At 48.5% G+C, this 20006-nt stretch overlaps 1 protein-coding gene across 3 annotated transcripts in view; it reads left to right on the forward strand.

Moving 5' to 3' along the window:
* Positions 1-20006, forward strand: part of AXIN1 (axin 1) — an 85124-nt gene that overhangs the window by 52017 nt on the left and 13101 nt on the right. For all 3 annotated transcript variants that reach the window (XM_030957929.1, XM_030957930.1, XM_030957928.1), the window contains 2 exons: positions 7087-7183; positions 15077-15214. In XM_030957929.1, the coding sequence (XP_030813789.1) occupies positions 7087-7183; positions 15077-15214 (235 nt within the window). The remainder of the gene's footprint in view (positions 1-7086; positions 7184-15076; positions 15215-20006) is intronic.

Consider the following 20006-nt stretch of genomic DNA (forward strand, 5'->3'; position numbering starts at 1 on the left):
AGCTAAGAATAGAAAAAGAAAGAATGAATAACAAAGGCTTGTGTCTCAGACAGAGTCCGAGCCAGCTGACTGTGATTGGCCATTAATTAGAAACAACCCCATGAGACCAATCACAGATCCACCTCTTGCATTCCACAGCAGCAGATAATCATTGTTTACATTTTGTTCTTGAGGCCTCTCAGCTTCTCAGGACAAAAAATCCTCAGGAAAGGATTTTTCATAGAACATGTCTGTGACAACTTTCTCACTGTGCAGGATGCTCAGCCTTGCCAGTCTTGTGAATGTTTGCAGCATAAAATATTTTTGAGCGATCTAAAACAATTTTTGAGTGATCTAAATGGTGTTCTGTCAGAGATTCTGCAATGTTTCTTAAGCCAGGTGCAAGAATTGGTAATGTTGGATGACTTTGTAGTAACTGATTGGAGATACATTATCTTCTGGATGTTAGGCAGAGCCTTCTACTTACCTGGGTATTTCTCTTGAAATGCTGCCAAATTCTCAGAATCACAGAATAGGTCAGATTGGAAGAGAACACAGTGGATTATCTGGTCCAACCTCCCTGCTCAAGCAGGGTCATCCTAGAGCAGATTTCACAGAATTGTGCCCAGATGGTTCTGAAATACCTCCAGTGAGGGAGTCTCCACAGCCTCTCTGGACAATCTGTTCCAGTGCTCGGTCACTTCTTCATGTTCAGGTGGAACTTCCTGGAAATCAGTTTCTGCCCATTGCCTCTTGTCATGTTGCTGAGCACCACAGCGCAGAGCCTGAAAGGTCCATCCTCTGAAAGCTCCCTGCAGATGATGGCCATTGATGAGCTCCCTTCTCAGGCATCTCGTCTTGAGGCTAAACAGGCCCAGTTCCCTCAGCCTGTCCTCATAAGAGATGCTCCAGTCCCTTTGTTGCCCTCCTCTGGACTCACTCCTGGAGCTCTGTGTCTCTCTTGTCCTGAGGAGCTCAGAACTGGGCACAGCACAGCAGATGGAGTAACAGCTCAGTCTGTGATTGCTCTGCAGTAGGATTGGTGACTGACCCATTCTAGTTTGGCTGGTGACCACTGCACTTTAACACAACTTGTGCTGATAAGCCCCAGCCAAATGTATTTTCTCTGTCTCTCATGACAGCACCCTGTATCTCGCCCACGAGATGCCTTCCCTTAAAGATGGTCTGCAAAGAAAGAAAAAAGGGGTTGTGAGATTTTGTTGTGACTGCATCTCTGTGATACAAAAAAAAAAAAGGATTTGGGGAAAAAATATTCACTGTTTGGTCTGGTTTTTAGTAGTGCAAATGCAGAGTGTCTTTCTGTAGAGTAGAAACCCTTTGATTCTTCAGGCAAGAGATGACAGGTTTACAGAATTAGGAGAAGATTTTATTAATGGCAGTGCTGTAAACACAGAGTCCTCCAGGAGGCTCATTTAGTGTCACTGTGAGTGTCAGCAGCTGTCAGACCTTATTGGAGAAACTTTCCAGCCTGTGCCATGGATGCTGTTAATGGGTGCTGCCACGGTTCCCCACCTGCCCAGAGTTCATACAGTGACCCATGGAGTGTGCAACGTGGCCAGGGGGTTTCTGTGTCTGTGGTGGTCACCCTGCCTGAGCCAGTAGCTTGCTCTTCTCTGCTCCATGGAGGCTTGGGACCATGTAGGAGCAGGTGTGAGTTCATTCTGCACCCTGACACCAGCTCCTCAAACATTATGCACGAGGCAGAGCTTGGCCAAAGGGGCCTGGGAGGTGGAGGATGCCCCCAGGACAGAACCCTGTAGACGACCACTAATTAAAGGCTCTATTTGATACAAATCCAGCTGCTCTGCCACATCTTTCTGCAGTTCTTCATATGCATCAATTTATGTGGAGGAGTGCTCTGAAGCTAGCAGGAGTCATGTAACTTCTTGTTATCAGGAGAGACAGATGTAAGAACTCTTCAAAATTAATTAGCTTTTAGCACTTCCTCTCCCACTGGTCCAGCGGGCTCATGGGGCTGCCCTGATGGTTATACCTGTGATAAGTTGTGATCATTTATGCCAGAGTTCTTCACCCTCCTAATTTTTATTTCACTAGCCACAGTTTGGTTTTTTCACAGGCAGAATAATTTCTTGCTGGCCATCGTATGCTCCTTTTTCCTTTAGGCATTTTATCCCTCCTATGCTCACCATAGGCTGCCTTTAGAACTTTAATTACCACCAATATGTGCACTGCCTTCTGCTAATAACTAACCCAATCCTAGTGGTTCATTTTAAGTAAGTTTTGGACTTCATAAGGGTGGTCCATTCTTTCTATGCCTCTCAAACTGGATCCATGCAGAATCCAAAATTGGGATTCTGGATGTACAGCCTTGACCTTTGACTTACACAGATTCTGGCTGTTTTCAGCACTTGCTCTTCATTACATGATTTAAAACTCCAGCACCAGATTTTACTTGGATTTTACATGGCACTGCTGAACCTATCTGAGTTTCAAAGGAATTTTTGCAGAATTGCTCAAGGCAGCAAAAATGAAGAACAACCAGATGAAGTTAAAGAAGGGACTCCTGCTGCTTGACAAGACTTACATGTCTCAGTGCTTTGAATTTAGGCCTTCTCTGAGGAAAATGGCAATAAAAGCCTCGTTTGCTGATGAGCGAGGTTCTTCCCTCTGTGTGCTGTTTACACACAGCAGTCATGCTCAATAATGAAGAAATCTGGCTTCTGCTCCAAGGCAGCACATGAATGAGGTGTGATCCAAGGCTCAGACCCTCCATCAGAGGAAAATCTGTCTGGACAATCGGGATGCAAACACTGGCTAACTGAGGAATGCTAATAAACCAGGACAGCAAAGCATGATCTTCAGTGCTGGCCAGCTCAGGCCCGTGGAGAAAGCAGGCACAGAGCATTTGCTGCACCAGTTCCCTTCCAAGCTTTGATGTTGGATTGATCCCAGCAACATGGGCTTTGGAAGTGGCTGCATGCAAAGCCTCTAGCAGAGACCTGAATGATGCTCTGCCTGTCTCAGCTCCTGAGCTGGGGCGATTTTTTGGGAGCAGCCAGTTCACCAAACAGATTGTAAAACTGTGATGTTACAAGCACACTTACCTAAAAGGCCAGCTTTCAACAGGATGTCTTTCCAAGCACTGTTAAATATTATTGTAATAGGTTGAATTTATATAACGAGTATGTTATCAGTCCCTGTTGTTTGAGTAATTTGCTTTTTGAGTGGCTTAAAAAACATTGCTCTTAAATGCCTGTGCTCCGCTGATTATTTTTCAGTCTTCCTGTGTCATAGGAATTCCTCTGCCCTTATAGGCAAAACAGCTCTGGTCCTCTCTGCTGAAACCTGTTTTTATAATCAGCAGGGCAGCTGTGTTGTTTTAGCTGGTTTGTGTGAGGCAGGGTCTGGGGAGGACACGGTGAGAGGCTCAAGTCACTCACCGCTGATGTTCCCTGCAGGGTCAGTGGTAAGTCAGGGATTTGGGGCTCTGCCTGCCCCGTGGGCTGCTCAGAGCCTGCCCCAGACTTGCAGCAGCATTTCCAGCACAGTCCTAAACTGCTCTTGCTGTCTCAGATAACCCTTCTTGAGGATAGCATCTTCCCAAGTGGAGGAGGTGAGTCTGTGGGTGGGAGGGGTTGTCACAACAGAGGTGCTTGAGGCAAGTTAAGGCAACTGTAGGTAGGAAGGCAGCAGCTGAAACCATTAAATCTCCATGTGATGTTCCAATTCAGATGCAGAAACACATTAGGTCCATATCTATCTTGATTTCTCCAAGAGCTTACATGGTAAACAGGAGATAATGTCTCCTCTTCAGTGTTGTGCTCCAGCTGAACAATACTCCTTCCTCTTGGTCTTATCAGGTGTCCTGGCTTATCTTAGCTGGGAGACAGCTTTGCCTTCCCCCAGGCGTTTGGGAAGCCCTTGGTGCCTGCGGGCTTGGCCAGAGGGATGCTCCTTCTTCCCTAGTTCCTGGCAAACCTGCTCCAGAGTAGGGATGGCCAATCCCCCAAACAAAGGGGTTTAGGACAGTGGTTATTCCTTCAAAAAGTCTTGCAGATTAAATGCTATTCCTTGGGTGACTGGCCTTTAATCACAATGCCTGGTGATTTTCCTATCATGCTTCTTTATGTGAGAAAAGTCTCTTGTAACAGAGGTGCTTTGATAGGAGTAATTGATAGAAAATACCAGTTTGGCTGTGTATTTGTTTCCTGTCTTTCCTAAGGCTAGTGATCCAGAATTACCCCAAGTTTTCCTATATTTAAACAAGTTCATCAGCTTTTTAATTTAAAAGATCCCAAACGATGATTTCCAATGTGTTAAGCATAGTGATTGAGTTTGAAGCCTGTCTAGAGGAGCAAAGACACCTCTTGTCAGAAGAGTCCAATGTGCAGAGCCACAGCCAAACCACTGCTCACCAGAGGCTCTTGCAGGTCAGTTTGGAGAGGGGAGGAAGCCTCCACATTTCCCCAACAGTAAACTCACTGCATTATCATTAAATAAGCAACAGAAATACTCTTCTTCCCTCGTTGCCTTTCAGCGCTGAGCTTTCTGGTGCTAAAGAAAATCACGTGATGAAACAAGGAAAAGCAGTTTGGGAAAGTTTTATTTTAAAAGTACATGTGCTGTAAAAGTTTAATTTTTTTCATATATATATATATATATATATATATATATATTATTTCTCTATCTATTGAAAATATCTCAAAGCAAGCTACCTGACAAAAGCAAAACAAAAGTATGGTATTGGTTTTCCTTGCTTTCCCCCCATCTATTGAATAAGGTTTTGTTGGGATAAAATTAAAGTGCTTATCTTTGAATTTGCTTCCTCTGGTTGAGTTGGCACAGTACATTGAACGAAGGAATGTTCCAAGTTCAGAGGTGGCATTGGGGAATCTAGTTAAAATGACATCAAAGGCAGCACAGCGGGGCTGAACATGTGTTTGAAGCCGGATAGATTAGAGGCCATTATCAGCCTTTCGCTACTGTGCTGGGAACAAAAGTCGCTCTTTCCGCTGGGACTGCTGCTGGGGAGAATTAAAAAAAAAAGAGAGAGGGAGAGAAAGAAAGAAAAATTGCACTTTCTAACATAATGCCGCGTTCCCTGCGAATGGCCGTGTGGCTTTAGTGTGAGAGTTGTGTTCTGGCACCCGGGTTTTGTGCACTGGTTAAGCTGAAATGTTGACTATTGATGCCGGCAAGCAATGGCTAAAATAATCCCCCAGGTTTTTTATTTTTCCCTCTGAAAACTTGCAGTTGTTTTGCTACCATCCAGTCTAGAAAAGGCCGCGTCACAATGCAGTGAAACTCTTTAACCGTTGTGATTCTCATCATTAAAGAAAATTAAGCCACCTAATGAGCACTGTCATGATGCCTGTACAGCAACGTGGGGAAGTTGTCCTGTTCCCAAGCCGTGTCACTGCAGGCACAGCAGAGATGATGCTCCCAAGACTCTCTTCCTCCTCCGCCTGCATTACCTGCAGCCACTCACCAGAGCTGTAATTAGCCTGGCTCATTTTCTGTTCCCTCGTTTGTCTTCCTGCTAAAAAGCACTTGTCATTAATCATGGGGTTTGTTTTCTTTTATTTTAATGGTGTTTCATTTTGAATGCCTGAGTTATTGCATGAAATTAGGTTCTTCTGATGTAGCTTGGTGGCAGTTCTGCCTGCACCTGCATTTGCAGGGAGCCAGCAGGGCAGCCAGCATGATGGGAATGGGAATGAAAGCTGGTGGTGGCCATCCTCACACAGGCTGGTGCTTGAAACTCAGGGGGCTTGCAGGCAAAACACCATAGTAAATTGTGTTTTTCTTGCCAAATGGCACCTTGACTTTAAAAATCTGTGGGTGAAACTGTTTGGTTTATGTTCTGGGGAAGCAGCTGGGGAGGGGGATAGGTGTTAAGGACATTTGGCCTGTGCAAACATCTTGTGTTGTGAGATGTGTCAGGACTGGCTCGTTTTCACAGCTCAGAGGGGTGCAGGGTTGGTAGAAGACGAGCCTGGGAATTATGTGGTAGCTGGGACAAACCAAATCCCTCCATTTATTTCTGCCCACCTCTGTGGCATTGCATGGCCCTCCCAAGCAGTTACCTCTACTGAGTCAGGGAAATGTGTAAAATGAAAAAGCTCAACATTGCCAAGCTCCAGGCTGGCATTTGTTTTTGAATTCGTTGATGTTCCCCAAATAACACAAGGTTGCCAGGAGGTGGGTTTGTGTCCTTTAATAACTGGGCTCCACTCACTCCTGTTCTCCTGGTCCCTGGGTGTGAACAGGATGGTGGCAGCGGTGAGAAAGAAAATGCATTTCCTTTCTTTGCCTGAAGTCACACTTAGGCAGCGATGCTTTGCCATTTGTGGTGCTTAGCAAAGCCTGGTGCCTCTGACCCACTGACCCCTGTGTACCAAGGATTGTGGCCACCACTGTCCCTTCCCCTGCAGAGACCTCTGTCGCCACCTCTTTCAGCACAGGCACAAAGCCAAGCAGAGCTGGTTCACTTGGATGTGACTGCCCATGACATCCCTTCCTAACCTCATCCAGCCTCCTCTGAGGAGGGGGCTGATTCTTCCCTCCAGCAACTCCAGTATCAAGCCTATAATTTCAGACTGAGCTAGAGATTGCCTTGGGAGCAGTGGAGCCTATACCTCCTTTGATAAGCCATTTGAGCAGCTGTCACGCTCTCTTAAAAATATATACCTTGTTCCCTGACTGAGCTGCCCTTGGAGTAGATGCTCACTGAGCTCCCACTCCTCCTTCTCCCCCCTCTCTTAGCCTGCCCTGTGGTTTAATGTGTACATTGCAGGCTCTTTATAGAAATCAACCAACTATAAAAGGTACCAGGATGCAGTCCAAGTCCTTCTCCCTGCCCTCTGCCTCGAGCAGCAGTGGCAGGAGCCCTGCCTCACTCTGCTCCTGGTGCATGCTGTGTAAGTGCTCCTGGCCCCCCATGCCAGAGCTTTTTTGGTTCGAGGACCTGTGTGAGCATCGTTCCCTGCATGGGTCCCTCGTACTCTGGACATGCAAACATGAAGGGGTTTCCTAGGGGCCACTCTGTGTCAGCAAGGCTTGAATGAACATAACATTCCAGAAAAAGGCACTAAAGCAGGGTGTGTTGTTGTTTTATTCCTGCAGAGATGGGATCCCACCGTACAGACTCCGAAAGCAGCATCGCAGAGAGATGCAAGAAAGTGCCAAAGCAAATGGACGCGTGCCACTACCTCACATTCCTGTAAGTAGCACTATCTCCTTCCCAGGGGTAAATATGCAAAATATGTGAGATCTCTAGCAGACAGTTGCTCTGCTTGTGCTCGAGTTTAATCCCCCTTCCTGCTGTATTCGCTTGGGGGTGCTTCAAGATGACATACATTGTGCTAAGGAAAGGTTTGGAGCCTTCTGCCAAACTCACCATTCCGGGCTGCCCAAAACACAGAATTTTTCTTAACCATTCAGTCAGTAGCTGATTGTTTCTCCTGGGTGAGAATGGAAGCACTGGCTGGTATTTATCTGCAAGCAGTTCCATGCCCTCAGGTGAGCTGGAGGTGTTTGTAGAAGGTGTAGGAGGCTGTTGGACATGGAGGCTGATGCAGCTCTCAGACAAGGTCAGTTGGGGAGAAGTGCAATGCTCCCCAGCAGTATTTCTGCACTGAGCAGCCAAAGGAGCTGTAACCTGTTCCCAAGGACTCAGCAAAGCTCACCTGGGGACACAAGGCAGGAGGAAAAAAAAGGTGCAGGAGTAAGTATTTCATTTATCTGACACTGTCTCTTTGGTTGCTCCAGGTAAGCAAACAGCCTTTGGAAGATGAGCACAACTGCTAGGGCTCTGCATCACCATCTGCAGCTCTGCTTGTTATTGTTTTCTTTTCCTGAGAAGTTACAGGTGACATTTAATATCTAGTAGGGAATAAAGGTGCTTCTTTCCCCTTTGGACAGCTGGACTCCAGCACAAATCAAATAGGGAGAGAAAAAGCCTCCATCTGTTTTTTCCAGAAGTGTCTTCAAACTTGATGCAGCTGTTCCCATCCTGCCTGCTCAAAGCAGCACAATACCAGCAGAAATACACCCTTGTTTTAATCTGATTTAAAAGAAAAAAAATCCACACCAAAACCACCACTCTTTGTTTTGCCTTTTAAATTAGATTATTTTCCTTAGATTTAAGAGGGTCTCCTGTGCTTTGATCACTGGATTGACAATAAAAGCCCTGGCTGCAGACGCTCATAGCCATCCTAGCTCAGTCACCTCTCTTTTCACACAGTTGCTTTCACAGTGTGGTTGCTGTTGAAAAGGCTGGCTGGGTGCCTTTTTATTTCACTTGATGCCGTTTTTACTGTAAGCATGGCTTTGTTAGAGTTGAAGTTTGAAAGCTTGGCCTTTATTTTTTGTTGTTATTGTTGTTGCTGTTCCCCAGCAGTGGGAACTACTGACTGAATATTCTCCGACTTCAAAGCTTGTCAGTGGCTTTACCTTTTGGATAAAAATAATAGTGGCTTTCTGTTGATGGTGTGCACTGGCAATGCCTCGATGAACTGCAGGTTATAAACTCAGAGTATGGAGCATTAAATATGTATAGTGAGCTCTACTTTAACGAACTTCCATCTGCCAAACATTTCTTTTGTTGAACTGAATAAGTGTCATTCCAGCAGCAGTTCCTTGCAGGCTAATTAGTTATACTTAGCATTAAATTTTATCGACCCTTTTGGAAACCAGCTTTAAAAATGGGGTAAAAAACAAGGTTTCAATTGCCCACCTGCTGCTTATAAATTTTTATATTATCCTACTTACCTACACAGTCTTTTAGAATTACATATTCCTTCTAAACTACACACAGATGCTTCACAAGGATTTTTTGGTGAAACATCCACTGTTCCCATTAGGTTCTGCACTGTAATTTTAAGTCCCAGGGGAAAAGGCATCTTGACACATATTTATATGGGAGCTGAGGACTGAGAAGTTGGGTTAGTTCTAGTCTTTCTCCAGGGAATAAAAGTTTAGTTCAGACACTCTGGCACCTCCTGCCAGCCAATTACTGACACAGAATTGGCATCGACTTCAGAGAGGCGCTGTTCTGCCCTCTCTTATCAATCAGCCAAGAAAGGAGAAGGTAATTAGACAATGTGTTTTGACAACACCAGTGTGAAATGTTATAAAGTTACTCTTTAAAATTCAGCTCTAACTGCACACTCTTTGAATTAAACAGCACAAATTAGCAAGGAGCCATGAAAATGTTTCTTCAAGTGTTGCATTCTGAAGCCAGTGGTTGGGCTATCCCACAGCCGGTGGCTGAATCAGGCTGGACCTGGGGTTAGCTGCTTCCAAACCTGTGGCAGTGATGAAATCACAACCTTTGAGTGAAGGTCTTTATGGACTCCTATCTGCAGCATAGCCAGAGTCCATGCTGATAGTGCCTGCAGAATGCACAGCATGTTTTCCTACTGATAACAGGGAACCTCCTACTTCCGAAAGTCATTTCAGAAGTCCTTTACAGACCTTCCCGTTCCCTGACAAATGAGTTACAGGGCCATTATGCAAAATTCTGAAAGGACTTACAATGCTTTTAATAGCAGCACTTGTAGTTAAGTCCAGAAGCTATAAACTGCAGTGATTATATGTTCAGAGGAGGCTGCCCGCTGGTCCCAGCAGCCGTGCTGCCTCCAAGTAGTGACAGCGTGTGCTAGCTATGTGGAACACCCTCTTCAGCAGCAGGATGTGTGTGGATGGCCCTGATCTGCATCTTCCACACTTAGCAGCTCACATCTTCCACACTTAGCCAGTCACCAATGCTCTAAGTTTGGAAAAGTTGTGTTCTGTGAAGTGGCGCTCTGCCCAGGAATGCAGTGGGGGAGGCTCTCCAGCAAGCAGGGAGACCTCTGGTTTGTGCCTCTGGCAGGAGCACATAACACAGAGAGTGAGTGTTGCTTTCATGTGGTTTTCCATCTCTCTCTTGGATTTGAGCAGAGTCTTGGAGCACCAAGGAAGGAAAGAGCAAGCAAGTTCCCAAAGAAAGGGAGAAAGCCCAGAGCACTCAGAATGCCCAGCCAGCACCTGGCTCTGGCATTCATCCGTTCCCAGGAGAGGATGGGAGATCCTCCTTTTCCACAGCAAATTCAGAAAAATCCAACCTCAAGCATTGAGAGCTGGTGTTTGGTTGGTTTGTTAACTGCCTGAAGAATCCATTTTGTGATGTTCTTGCTGTAGCTTGGTCATGGGCTGGGAGCTCTCCTGTCCTGCCACACAATCAAGGGTGCTGCAGGGTGGCTTCTGCAGCATTCCTGGGTGGAACAGAAGGTTGTGAGTGACCACTGTGCTGTGCTGTACAAGTGAGGAGTGCACAGGAGGAGCCTGGTCTCGTGCTGCCTGGATAACTGCAGCTCAATGAGCTTTCTGCTCCTGTGAGTTGGGAACCTGCTCGGAATTCCCATCGGCTGTTTTATGCCATTTTCCTCAAATGCTTTCCCACAGCAGGACTCCTTGCTAATCCCTGAATGCTGCTAGACTGGATACTGAAATCCAGCTATCTGTGAGCTCTGCCACTAGTGTTTCTGGTATGGAAACACCATTTATCCGTTAAAAATTTATGTCACAGTGGAATGCATTAATCTAAGAAACATGGAGGTTCAGAAGTTCTTTTCTCTTGGCTTCTCTAGCCTGTCATCTTCCTTTCATTTCCAAGACTGACTTGTGATCTAACAACAGCCCCTCAGGCATCATGGAGGCATCAAACCTCTTGTAGAAGAGGGAAATTTACCAGCACAGAATTCTTTGGCCCAGTCACATCTGTCAGAAACAGTTCAGCCCAAACCACAGATCCCTGGAGCTGCTTAAGGAACCTCTACCCAGGGTAATGTTGAAAAGCTTCCTTTTTCATCTTAGAGCAGTTGAGGCTGATGCTTCCCAAGGGGAACCTGCAAACTGCAGTGAGATTCTTCCCTTTCAGCCTTTTCCCATTTCAGATGGCAATGTGTTCTGATGTGCAGCTTGGTCCTTAAACCTGTGTTTCCCAAGGAAGGTGAAATCCATCAAAATCCAAGAGCTGCATTTGCTCCATGGAGCAAAATCCATGGAATTCCCACTCCATCAGCTCCAAGAAAAGGGGGAAACGTGAGGGCAGCTGCCTAATGGAGCTACTGGAGAGCTTGTGTGTCTCACATGTTCTTAGCAGGCTGCTTCTTCACAAAGGTACCAGAGCTTCAGACACTTCCTGTGTCAAGGACAATGTTCTAGTGATAGGTACCCCAGGAAATCCTTCTTCAGAGCTGTCACAAGGAAAGATTGCTCCATCTAAAGCAGGTCAAGCAATTTCTATTTTTCCCAATCCACCTGGCATTCAGCCTCCTGTCCGTTGTCCTCTGCAGCCTCCCCAGCTCCACATGGTTTGGTTCTGGACAGACCTATCTAACGGTGCCATTGAATAAAAGTAGATAGGTAATTAAATAAAACATTAGACTAAACAGCACTTTAAAATTAAGCACTTCCTTTCTGAATTGTTCATGTAGAATGTCCAGAGACCTCATTCTGGTCCAGACTGAAGGGCTGGATCCTCAAAACCAGCCAGCTCTTGGACAGTGCTGCACCCTTTACTTGGAACAAAGGCATTTGGAGCCCTTCTGCTTTCAGAACAATAAGCAGCTTATTTACAAGTCCCTTGGCAGGACTCTGTATGCCCATGGGAAGCTGGGGGCAGGTTCAAAATCCTGAAGCCCTGAAGGATCCTGCTCTGGGTACAGGCTCAGCCTGGCTGGTCTTTGATGGAGCATATTTCCCCTGTCTCCCTTCTGAAGTCAGGCCCATCATTTGATAAAGGCTTCAAACGCTTTGTTGTCTTAAGTCTTTTGAACCAGGTCAGTGCAATCCATGTTTGCTGTCTAGGGAGGCAGAGAGAGCCCTCAGCAGTTATCTGTATTGTTTCAGCACGAGGAATTTGCATTCATTATTCTGCTATACTGTTCGTTTTGGGGAAGTCTGTGTGGCTCATCTTTTGAGCTAGGAATAAAGTCAGACCCATGGTGATGTTCAGAGCATCATCCTGCTCACCAGCTCTCTGAGTTACCCTCACAGGTACCCACCAGGGCAGCACAGGCTGTGTGCAGCTGGTATCCACGGGGTGAAGTGAGGTTTATTTCAGTTGCACTGATCTTGGATGCTCAGGGAGACCCTTGCAGAGGGGGCTGCATCTTGCACCCTCAAACAGGCTGCTGAGGCCCTCTGCAAGCTCTTGTGCTGAGTGGGAAGCTCCAAGGACAGGGCAGTGGGTTTTGCAGATGCAATAGTTTTTCAAAGAGAGAAGAAAACAAGTTTATCCTAAAGATTCTTGGGTTCAGTTATTGTAATTTCTGTAGCTGAGCTTCAGTCACCTCCAGACTTTGAGACACTGGATAAACATGCTGAGGTATTAGTTGTAAAAGACCCAGAATCACCTTATTTTGAGTTCCCTGGATACAGCAGGGAACCACCTCGTGGTGACAGGACTCAGACACTCAGGTTAACAAACTTCAACCCTTGCACCCACTGCTACCACAGGTTCAGGAGAGACTTTGGTTTGGGGTGCTGCCCTGCATCAAAGGCTAAGGAAACAAAGGGTAATTCTTTCCCAGTTGTGCTTGTCTCGGGTGGCTGCACCAGGGAGACCCAAGACTGTAAGTGCTGAGCTCTGAGCTGCCTCTTATGAGGCTCATCAATGTCTAACGGAGCAGGGCTTGGTGGTGCCATCCATAAACAACCACAGGGTGCAGAGTTGGCATTTGAGGTGGCAGGAGGGAGGGAACACATCACCCAGCAGGTTGGGACTCGTCAGGCAAGGGAGAGAATTCCCTCCTTGGGAATTGCTGCCGTGGCCTCACGAGGAAGGGTGGTGGTGGTCACGGGATTGGGGTTTCTGAAGGAAACAGGATCCCTTAGCCAGAAGTGCTTCCCAGGGCTATGCAGGAGAGCAGGGAGACATCCTGAGACGCTCCTCAGGGAGTAACAGAGCAGGAACCAGCTCTGCCACATCTTCCCCCGTGCTGGAGCACATCTGGAGCCTGTTTCTGCACTACACAGAGGTGAAACATGCTACTTTGGCCCCTCTGCCAATATTTCCAGACTGAACATAATTTTTGTTGATTAAAATCTTTTTTTGCAGTTTAGCTTTTTGTGATACAGGCCTTTGGTTTGCAGGGCTGGAGGTCCTGGTGGCACTAAAGATGTCATCAGGGTGGTGACATCTCCTCCCTCATGTTGTGCCCTCTCCAGTGGCTGCAAGGATGAAGGGAATGGTTGGCTGGGGCTGTTCACAGCTTGGATGGGTCAGTGGGATTGAGATTTGCTGGCAGGCTCAGGAATACCCATCCCTCTTGGCAAACGAGACAAGCAGTGCTTTAACTGGGACCTCTGCAACCCAACTGGGGTGTCATGAAAAAGTCTTCAGCTCCTCAGTGCCATCAGTGGGTTCTTGCTGCCTCTGGTTTTCTTCCCTGCCTTCCAGCTGGCAGAGACAGAAAAGCCAATGTGATTTGCATACCTTTGTCAGGTTTTGAGGCAAAGCAGCATTTTAGTGTTCTGCTTTGATCTTCTGGCTGGCCTGGCATAAATTCGGGTGGTCTCTCATTCTCCTTTAAAGTTTTCAAGCTCAGTGTCTGCTCTGATGCTGCATTTGTTCTTTTGCTATGAATTATCTCGCATCTTCACATTTAATTTTGTCTCTGGTCTTATAGAGTGTATATTTCTCCCGTGTTAGGATTGAAATATTTGAATGCAGAGTTTTATGCTGTTGAATTTCCAACTATTTTTCCTCCAAATTAAATTTTTATCTCTGCTGTGTCATTTAACTTTTTCTACTATTTAAAAAATAATACAGAAAGGATAGAAATGAGGGGGAGAATGCAGCAGCTGATAGCTTCATACTTCACTACACAAACTTCTTATCCCAGAACCCAGGAATTTAGGGTTACAAAGCAACTCAGCATAAGGAATCAAGGATGTCCTTGAACTGCCATAAATATTCATTTTTCCACCCAGGGCAGACAAAAAAATGGCATCTCTGTGCTTGTAAGAGTGCTGTATTGATAAAGCAAGCAGGGAATCATTGACAGCTCTGAAAAGCTGAGATGCAATCCTGTAGGATCCTCCAGCAGGAGAGGATGCTTTGTGGGAATTGGGGCCTTGGGCTGTGTTCTGGATTTGCAGAGATTGGCTGGCACACACTGATCCTCCTGCAATAAGCTAAGTGTGCATCAGAGTCCTTCCTCCCTTCTACCAAACTGAAACCATAACTGCTATAAACAGGAGGTTTGAGAGGTTGAAAGGTCTGTACATCCTTTTGCCACCCTTTGAGACCAGGATATTCCTGCTGACCATGTGTCCAGTGGGAGAAAAGCAAGCACTTCTATCCCTGAGTGGAATTTGGTACCAAAAAGATCTTTTTGAATTGCAGCTCCAGAAAACCTTTCCCTTAGATGGGGTGGTGTGGTGGTGTTCACAGGGGTCTTAGGACTAGGGAAGAGATGAGGATCTGACTCTACCATAAAATCAGCAAATACCTATGTGCCAGAGAATATATTTAAGTCTGTTTAAACATATTTTTGTGTGACTTAATCTATTTTTAAACCCAAGACTCCTATGTTTCAGAAGGCTTGATTTATTATTTTATTATCTATATATATTAAAATTATACTAAAAGAATAGAAGAAAGGATTTCATCAGAAGGCTAGCAAGCAAAGGAGAAAGAAGTGGAATGATAACAAAAGCTCCCGAATCTGAGAGTCCAAGCCAGCTGACTGTGATTGGCCATTAATTAGAAACAAGTAACATGGACTAATCAAAGATGCACCTGTTGCATTCCACAGCAACAGATAATCATTGTTTACATTTTGTTCTTGAAGCTCCTCAGCTCCTCAAGAGAAAAAAATCCTAAAGAACGGATTTTTCACAAAACATGTCTGTGACAGGGTGGTGTGTGGAGCTGGTGCCAGCTGAGGAACTCGTGGAGGTGGTGGCTCAGCTTCCAGGCCCCCAGGTGCTGAGCTGCAGCTGAGTGCCTGCCAGCCTGTCCTCCCCCAGCTCCCAGGGCAGCGACCGGCATTTCCAGTTCTCAGAGGCTCCCCAGGAACCTGGGATTCCTCACTGATCCTGTGCTGTGCTCTCCCTGCAGCGAACCTACCGAATGCCAAAGGATATCCACGTGGAGCCAGAGAAGTTTGCTGCGGAGCTGATCAACCGTTTGGAGGAAGTGCAGAAGGAACGTGAAGCAGAGGAGAAGTTAGAGGAGCGCCTTAAACGCGTTCGAGCGGTCAGTGATCTCCTTATCTCCTCTGCCAGCCTGGCACTCTGCTTACCCTGTACCACTGGGAGCTTTCAGCTGCTGGGCAAGCAGCTGGGGTGGCCAATTCCCTGCTCCACTGCTGTGGGCATCAGTGGCACAGGGCTCCTGGAGGTTCCTGTAGCCCCTGCAGCTTCCACAGTGCTGTTCCCCCATCCATGCAGGGCTCTGTGAGCTCCACTGCTCCCTCCCTGTGTAAAATGCCAGCCATGGCTCAGCAGTGCCCATTTCTGCCATCACTCAGAGGCTGTGGATGCTCTCTATCACTTTCTTTGGTACCCTGGCTCTCCTGAGTTTGTGAGCAATCCCTGGGGACTGTGTAAGAGGGGTTCACCTTCCCATTGGAGGTTTTGTGTGATCTCTGTTTCCCCCACAAACAGTAACCAGATGACAGATGATGTTATGCTTGGGGGTGTTTGTGTTCTGCTATCAGGCCATTTCTACCACAACCAAAAGGGTTCTGCCCATCAGTGCCTAGCACATCCTACAAATTTTAAAAGTGGTCAGGTGTGGCAGTGAAAAACTTTCCCTGGGCAGAATAAACTCACTGACTCCCCTGGGATACCTAACCAGTGGCACTGAGTGCTGAGCCCTGCTGCTGCTGGGGCCCCAGAGCCTGAGGATTTGTTAGATGAACCATGGGAAATGTGCAAGGCCTTTAGCTCTACAACAAGCTTCAAGAGGGAGAGAGTGAGGTCCTGGTCATCTGGAATTCCCTGTGTGAGACCCCTGTTCAGCAGTGTTCACACCACAGCTTTTCTTCTGAGGCACTGCATCTCATGGGTACCTGCACATCTTGTGGTGGGGATAGAGGAGAGATCCCAGAGGACACCATGGTGTTACTGAGCATCACTAGTTCAGTGTAACCTGCTCTGTAACCTGCAGCCCTCCCTTAAAGCAGAGGTGTTGGTGCCTGGCTCAGCTGGCTCTGTGCTTTCAGGGAGGTTGAGCTTCTGGGGCTCCAGGAAAGAACCTTCAGCCCCGTTGGGAGTATTTTAAAATGCTCATCTGGTAGCTCTTTGAACAGGAAAAAGCTGTAGGTTGTAGTGTTGGCTTTAAACTGCATCTGCATTTCAAATGCAGAGAACAGAGGAAGGCAGAAGGATCTGTAAGGTCCCATCCATCTGCAGGTGTTTTCCAGCAAACTCCCTCCACCTCTGCATCCAGCCAGAAAAGGCCAGCCAGGTGCTATTTTGGGATTAGATTCCTGTTCTTCTGGAATTGCACTGTTCTCCTGTCTGGTGGTTATTGCTTTCTAGACAAAGGCAGTGTAACCCAGCAGCATTTTCTGCTAACACAGTCCTAGAACTCACTTCCTCCTTCTCCTCCCCCTCTTCCCATGGCTCCATTGCAGCCCCCACCTGCACTAAATTACATTATCCCAGCCCTCTGCCTCCTTGAAGAAGCTGCCAGTAGCAATACCATAAAATCAGCAAATACCTATGTGCCAGAGAATATATTTAAGTCTGTTTAAACACATTTTTGTGTGACTTAATCTATTTTTAAACCCAGGACTCCCACTAATGCTATATATTAAACCTCTTTGCTGTCTCCAGAATGTATTTCATTGACTGGCTGGCATCTGGCATTAGCCATTCAGGAAAAACTCAGAGTAAGCAATTGTAGCTTTTTTAGGTCAGCACTCAAGGTGCAGGAGCTGCTGGTATCAGCAAGAGGGAGAACTGGAATCCTGATAGATCACAGGGCTTTTTTCTGTGACCTGAACACCAGGGCTGCAGGGTAACCTCTTCCCAGGTCTGCATGGCTCACTGCACAGCAGCACAGAGAAAACCAGGGGCATTAGTCACACTGGGCAGTTACCAGCCTAACAGAGAAGCTGGAAATATTTTGCAAAAACCAAGGGAAAAGAATTTTTCTCCCCTCTAACGAGCAGCCTGCAGGTTCCCTTTCAAAGCCTCATGATGCTGTAACATTGAGAGGAGGCATCTGATTTGAAGCCAAATGCCTTTCACTGAAATGACTGTCAGGTTTTTGCTTTACCAAAAAGCAAATGCTGAATTCACTAATTATTCTGAGAGACGTGGGAGAGGATTAGAGGATGTGCATGTTCCCATATTAGTTTTTGAGACACTTCAGCCTCGTGTCCGTGAATGGAATCTGCTGTCCCAGAGATCAGTATTGGATCATACAGACCACTCTGAAATGAACAAATGGAAAATAAGCCAGGGGGAAGCAGAGCCACCAGTGAGATTCTCAGTATTTGAACATGAAACATTGCCTGACTAGAGATCATTTGCGTGGTGATGGAAGAGGCTCTGGTGCTTAGCAAGCAGCAGCCTGATGGGTGGGACCGGGGGGAGGCAGAGGAGGAGGATTCCAGCGAGGAATCGCTGCCTGTGGCTCATCGGTGCAGCTCTCGGCTCCTCGTTCAGAGGGAAGGGCACCCCCAGCGCTGCTGGGAGTAAAAATAGCTCAGCACTCGGCGAAGTTGGAGCTGCAGCTCTGCCCGCGGCTGCTGCGGGAGCTGCTGGAGGAGCTCTGTGACAGCAGCGCGTCAACCAAGCACCATCTAGTGGCGATGGCAGCGGCGCTCCCTGCCCGCCCCGAGTGCCACCTGCCTGCCCGGGGCACTGCCCAGCTGTGTGCCAGGGTCACTGCCCAGCTGTGTGCCAGGGTCACTGCCAGGCTGTGCCAACGTCACTGCCCAGCTGTGCCAGGGTCACTGCCCGGCTGTGTGCCAGGGTCACTGCCAGGCTGTGCCAACGTCACTGCCCAGCTGTGCCAGGGTCACTGCCCGGCTGTGCCAACGTCACTGCCCGGCTGTGCCAGCATCACTGCCCAGCTGTGCCAACATCACTGCCCGGCTGTGTGCCAGGGTCACTGCCCAGCTGTGTGCCAGGGTCACTGCCAGGCTGTGCCAACGTCACTGCCCAGCTGTGCCAGGGTCACTGCCCGGCTGTGCCAGCATCACTGCCCAGCTGTGCCAGGGTCACTGCCAGGCTGTGCCAACGTCACTGCCCAGCTGTGCCAGCATCACTGCCCAGCTGTGTGCCAGGGTCACTGCCAGGCTGTGCCAGGGTCACTGCCCAGCTGTGCCAGGGTCACTGCCCGGCTGTGCCAGGGTCACTGCCAGGCTGTGCCAGGGTCACTGCCCAGCTGTGCCAACATCACTGCCCAGCTGTGCCAGCATCACTGCCCAGCTGTGTGCCAGGGTCACTGCCCAGCTGTGCCAGGGTCACTGCCAGGCTGTGCCAGCATCACTGCCCAGCTGTGCCAGGGTCACTGCCCGGCTGTGCCAACGTCACTGCCCGGCTGTGCCAGCATCACTGCCCAGCTGTGCCAACATCACTGCCCGGCTGTGTGCCAGGGTCACTGCCCAGCTGTGTGCCAGGGTCACTGCCCAGCTGTGCCAGGGTCACTGCCAGGCTGTGCCAACGTCACTGCCAGGCTGTGCCAGGGTCACTGCCCAGCTGTGCCAGGGTCACTGCCCGGCTGTGTGCCAGGGTCACTGCCCAGCTGTGCCAACATCACTGCCCGGCTGTGCCAACGTCACTGCCCAGCTGTGCCAGCATCACTGCCCAGCTGTGCCAGGGTCACTGCCAGGCTGTGTGCCAGGGTCACTGCCCAGCTGTGCCAGGGTCACTGCCAGGCTGTGCCAGGGTCACTGCCAGGCTGTGCCAACGTCACTGCCCAGCTGTGCCAGCATTACTGCCCAGCTGTGCCAGGGTCACTGCCCGGCTGTGTGCCAGGGTCACTGCCAGGCTGTGCCAACGTCACTGCCAGGCTGTGCCAGGGTCACTGCCAGGCTGTGCCAGGGTCACTGCCAGGCTGTGCCAACGTCACTGCCCGGCTCTGTGCCAGGGTCACTGCCCAGCTGTGCCAACATCACTGCCCGGCTGTGCCAGGGTCACTGCCAGGCTGTGCCAGGGTCACTGCCCAGCTGTACCAACATCACTGCCAGGCTGTGGCCAACTCCGTCCCAAGCCCTTCCCAGCTTCTTGCCAGGCCTTGCCCAGCTCACTGCCAAGCTATGCCCAGATCTCCACCAGGCTCATTTCCAGGCCTTGGCCAGATGCCCACCAAGCTTTGCCCAGCTCACTGCCAGGCCTTGCCCAGCTCCCCAGAGCAAGGTCCCAGAGCACAGCTCCAGAGCCCACACCATGTTGTTGTTTTTTTCACTGCAGTCTGAGCACAGTGAAAAGATTCAGCAGAATTGGTTCCTATAGCCTTGCCCTGCTCAAGGAAAGACAGCAGGTTGGGATAAGCACCCCAATTCCTTCATTCACTGCTGTTGTGTCACTGTTGGGGTGTTCCTGCTTGATGGGAGGTTGAAGCCAGTGCTGGGGGTCCCCACAGACCCACCCCAAGAGCAACTGCTCCTGCCTGTGGTCCTGCTTGGGATCCAGATCTGCTCAGTGACGCAGATGAGCTGAGCTAATATGAACTGAGAGAGCCTTTTCTCCCTTTAGCCCATCTTGACTTCTCTTTCTTGAAGCAAAAGTCCACATTACCTGCAAAATGGAGTTCTGGGCAGCCAGAGGATTTCCCAAATCCCAGGCACCCATTTGGGTGGACCAGCCTAGGCTCTCACCCTCATGCCACCCTGCTCAGGTGTGACAGCACTGCCAGAGTTCTGGGCTGAGCAGAAAGGACATGCTGCCATTCCTCAGGGATCTGTGCCAGGATCAGGCCCTGCCCTGCACATCAGTTGGTGTTCAAACTTTGGAGGTACCAGCTCATGAAGCCTCCCAAGTGCTGAGGGTGTCCTGGGTATCACAAGCTGCTGATAAATGCTCTCCTC

Source organism: Camarhynchus parvulus, chromosome 14 (genome assembly GCF_901933205.1).
Source record: "Camarhynchus parvulus chromosome 14, STF_HiC, whole genome shotgun sequence".
Taxonomy (NCBI): domain Eukaryota; kingdom Metazoa; phylum Chordata; class Aves; order Passeriformes; family Thraupidae; genus Camarhynchus; species Camarhynchus parvulus.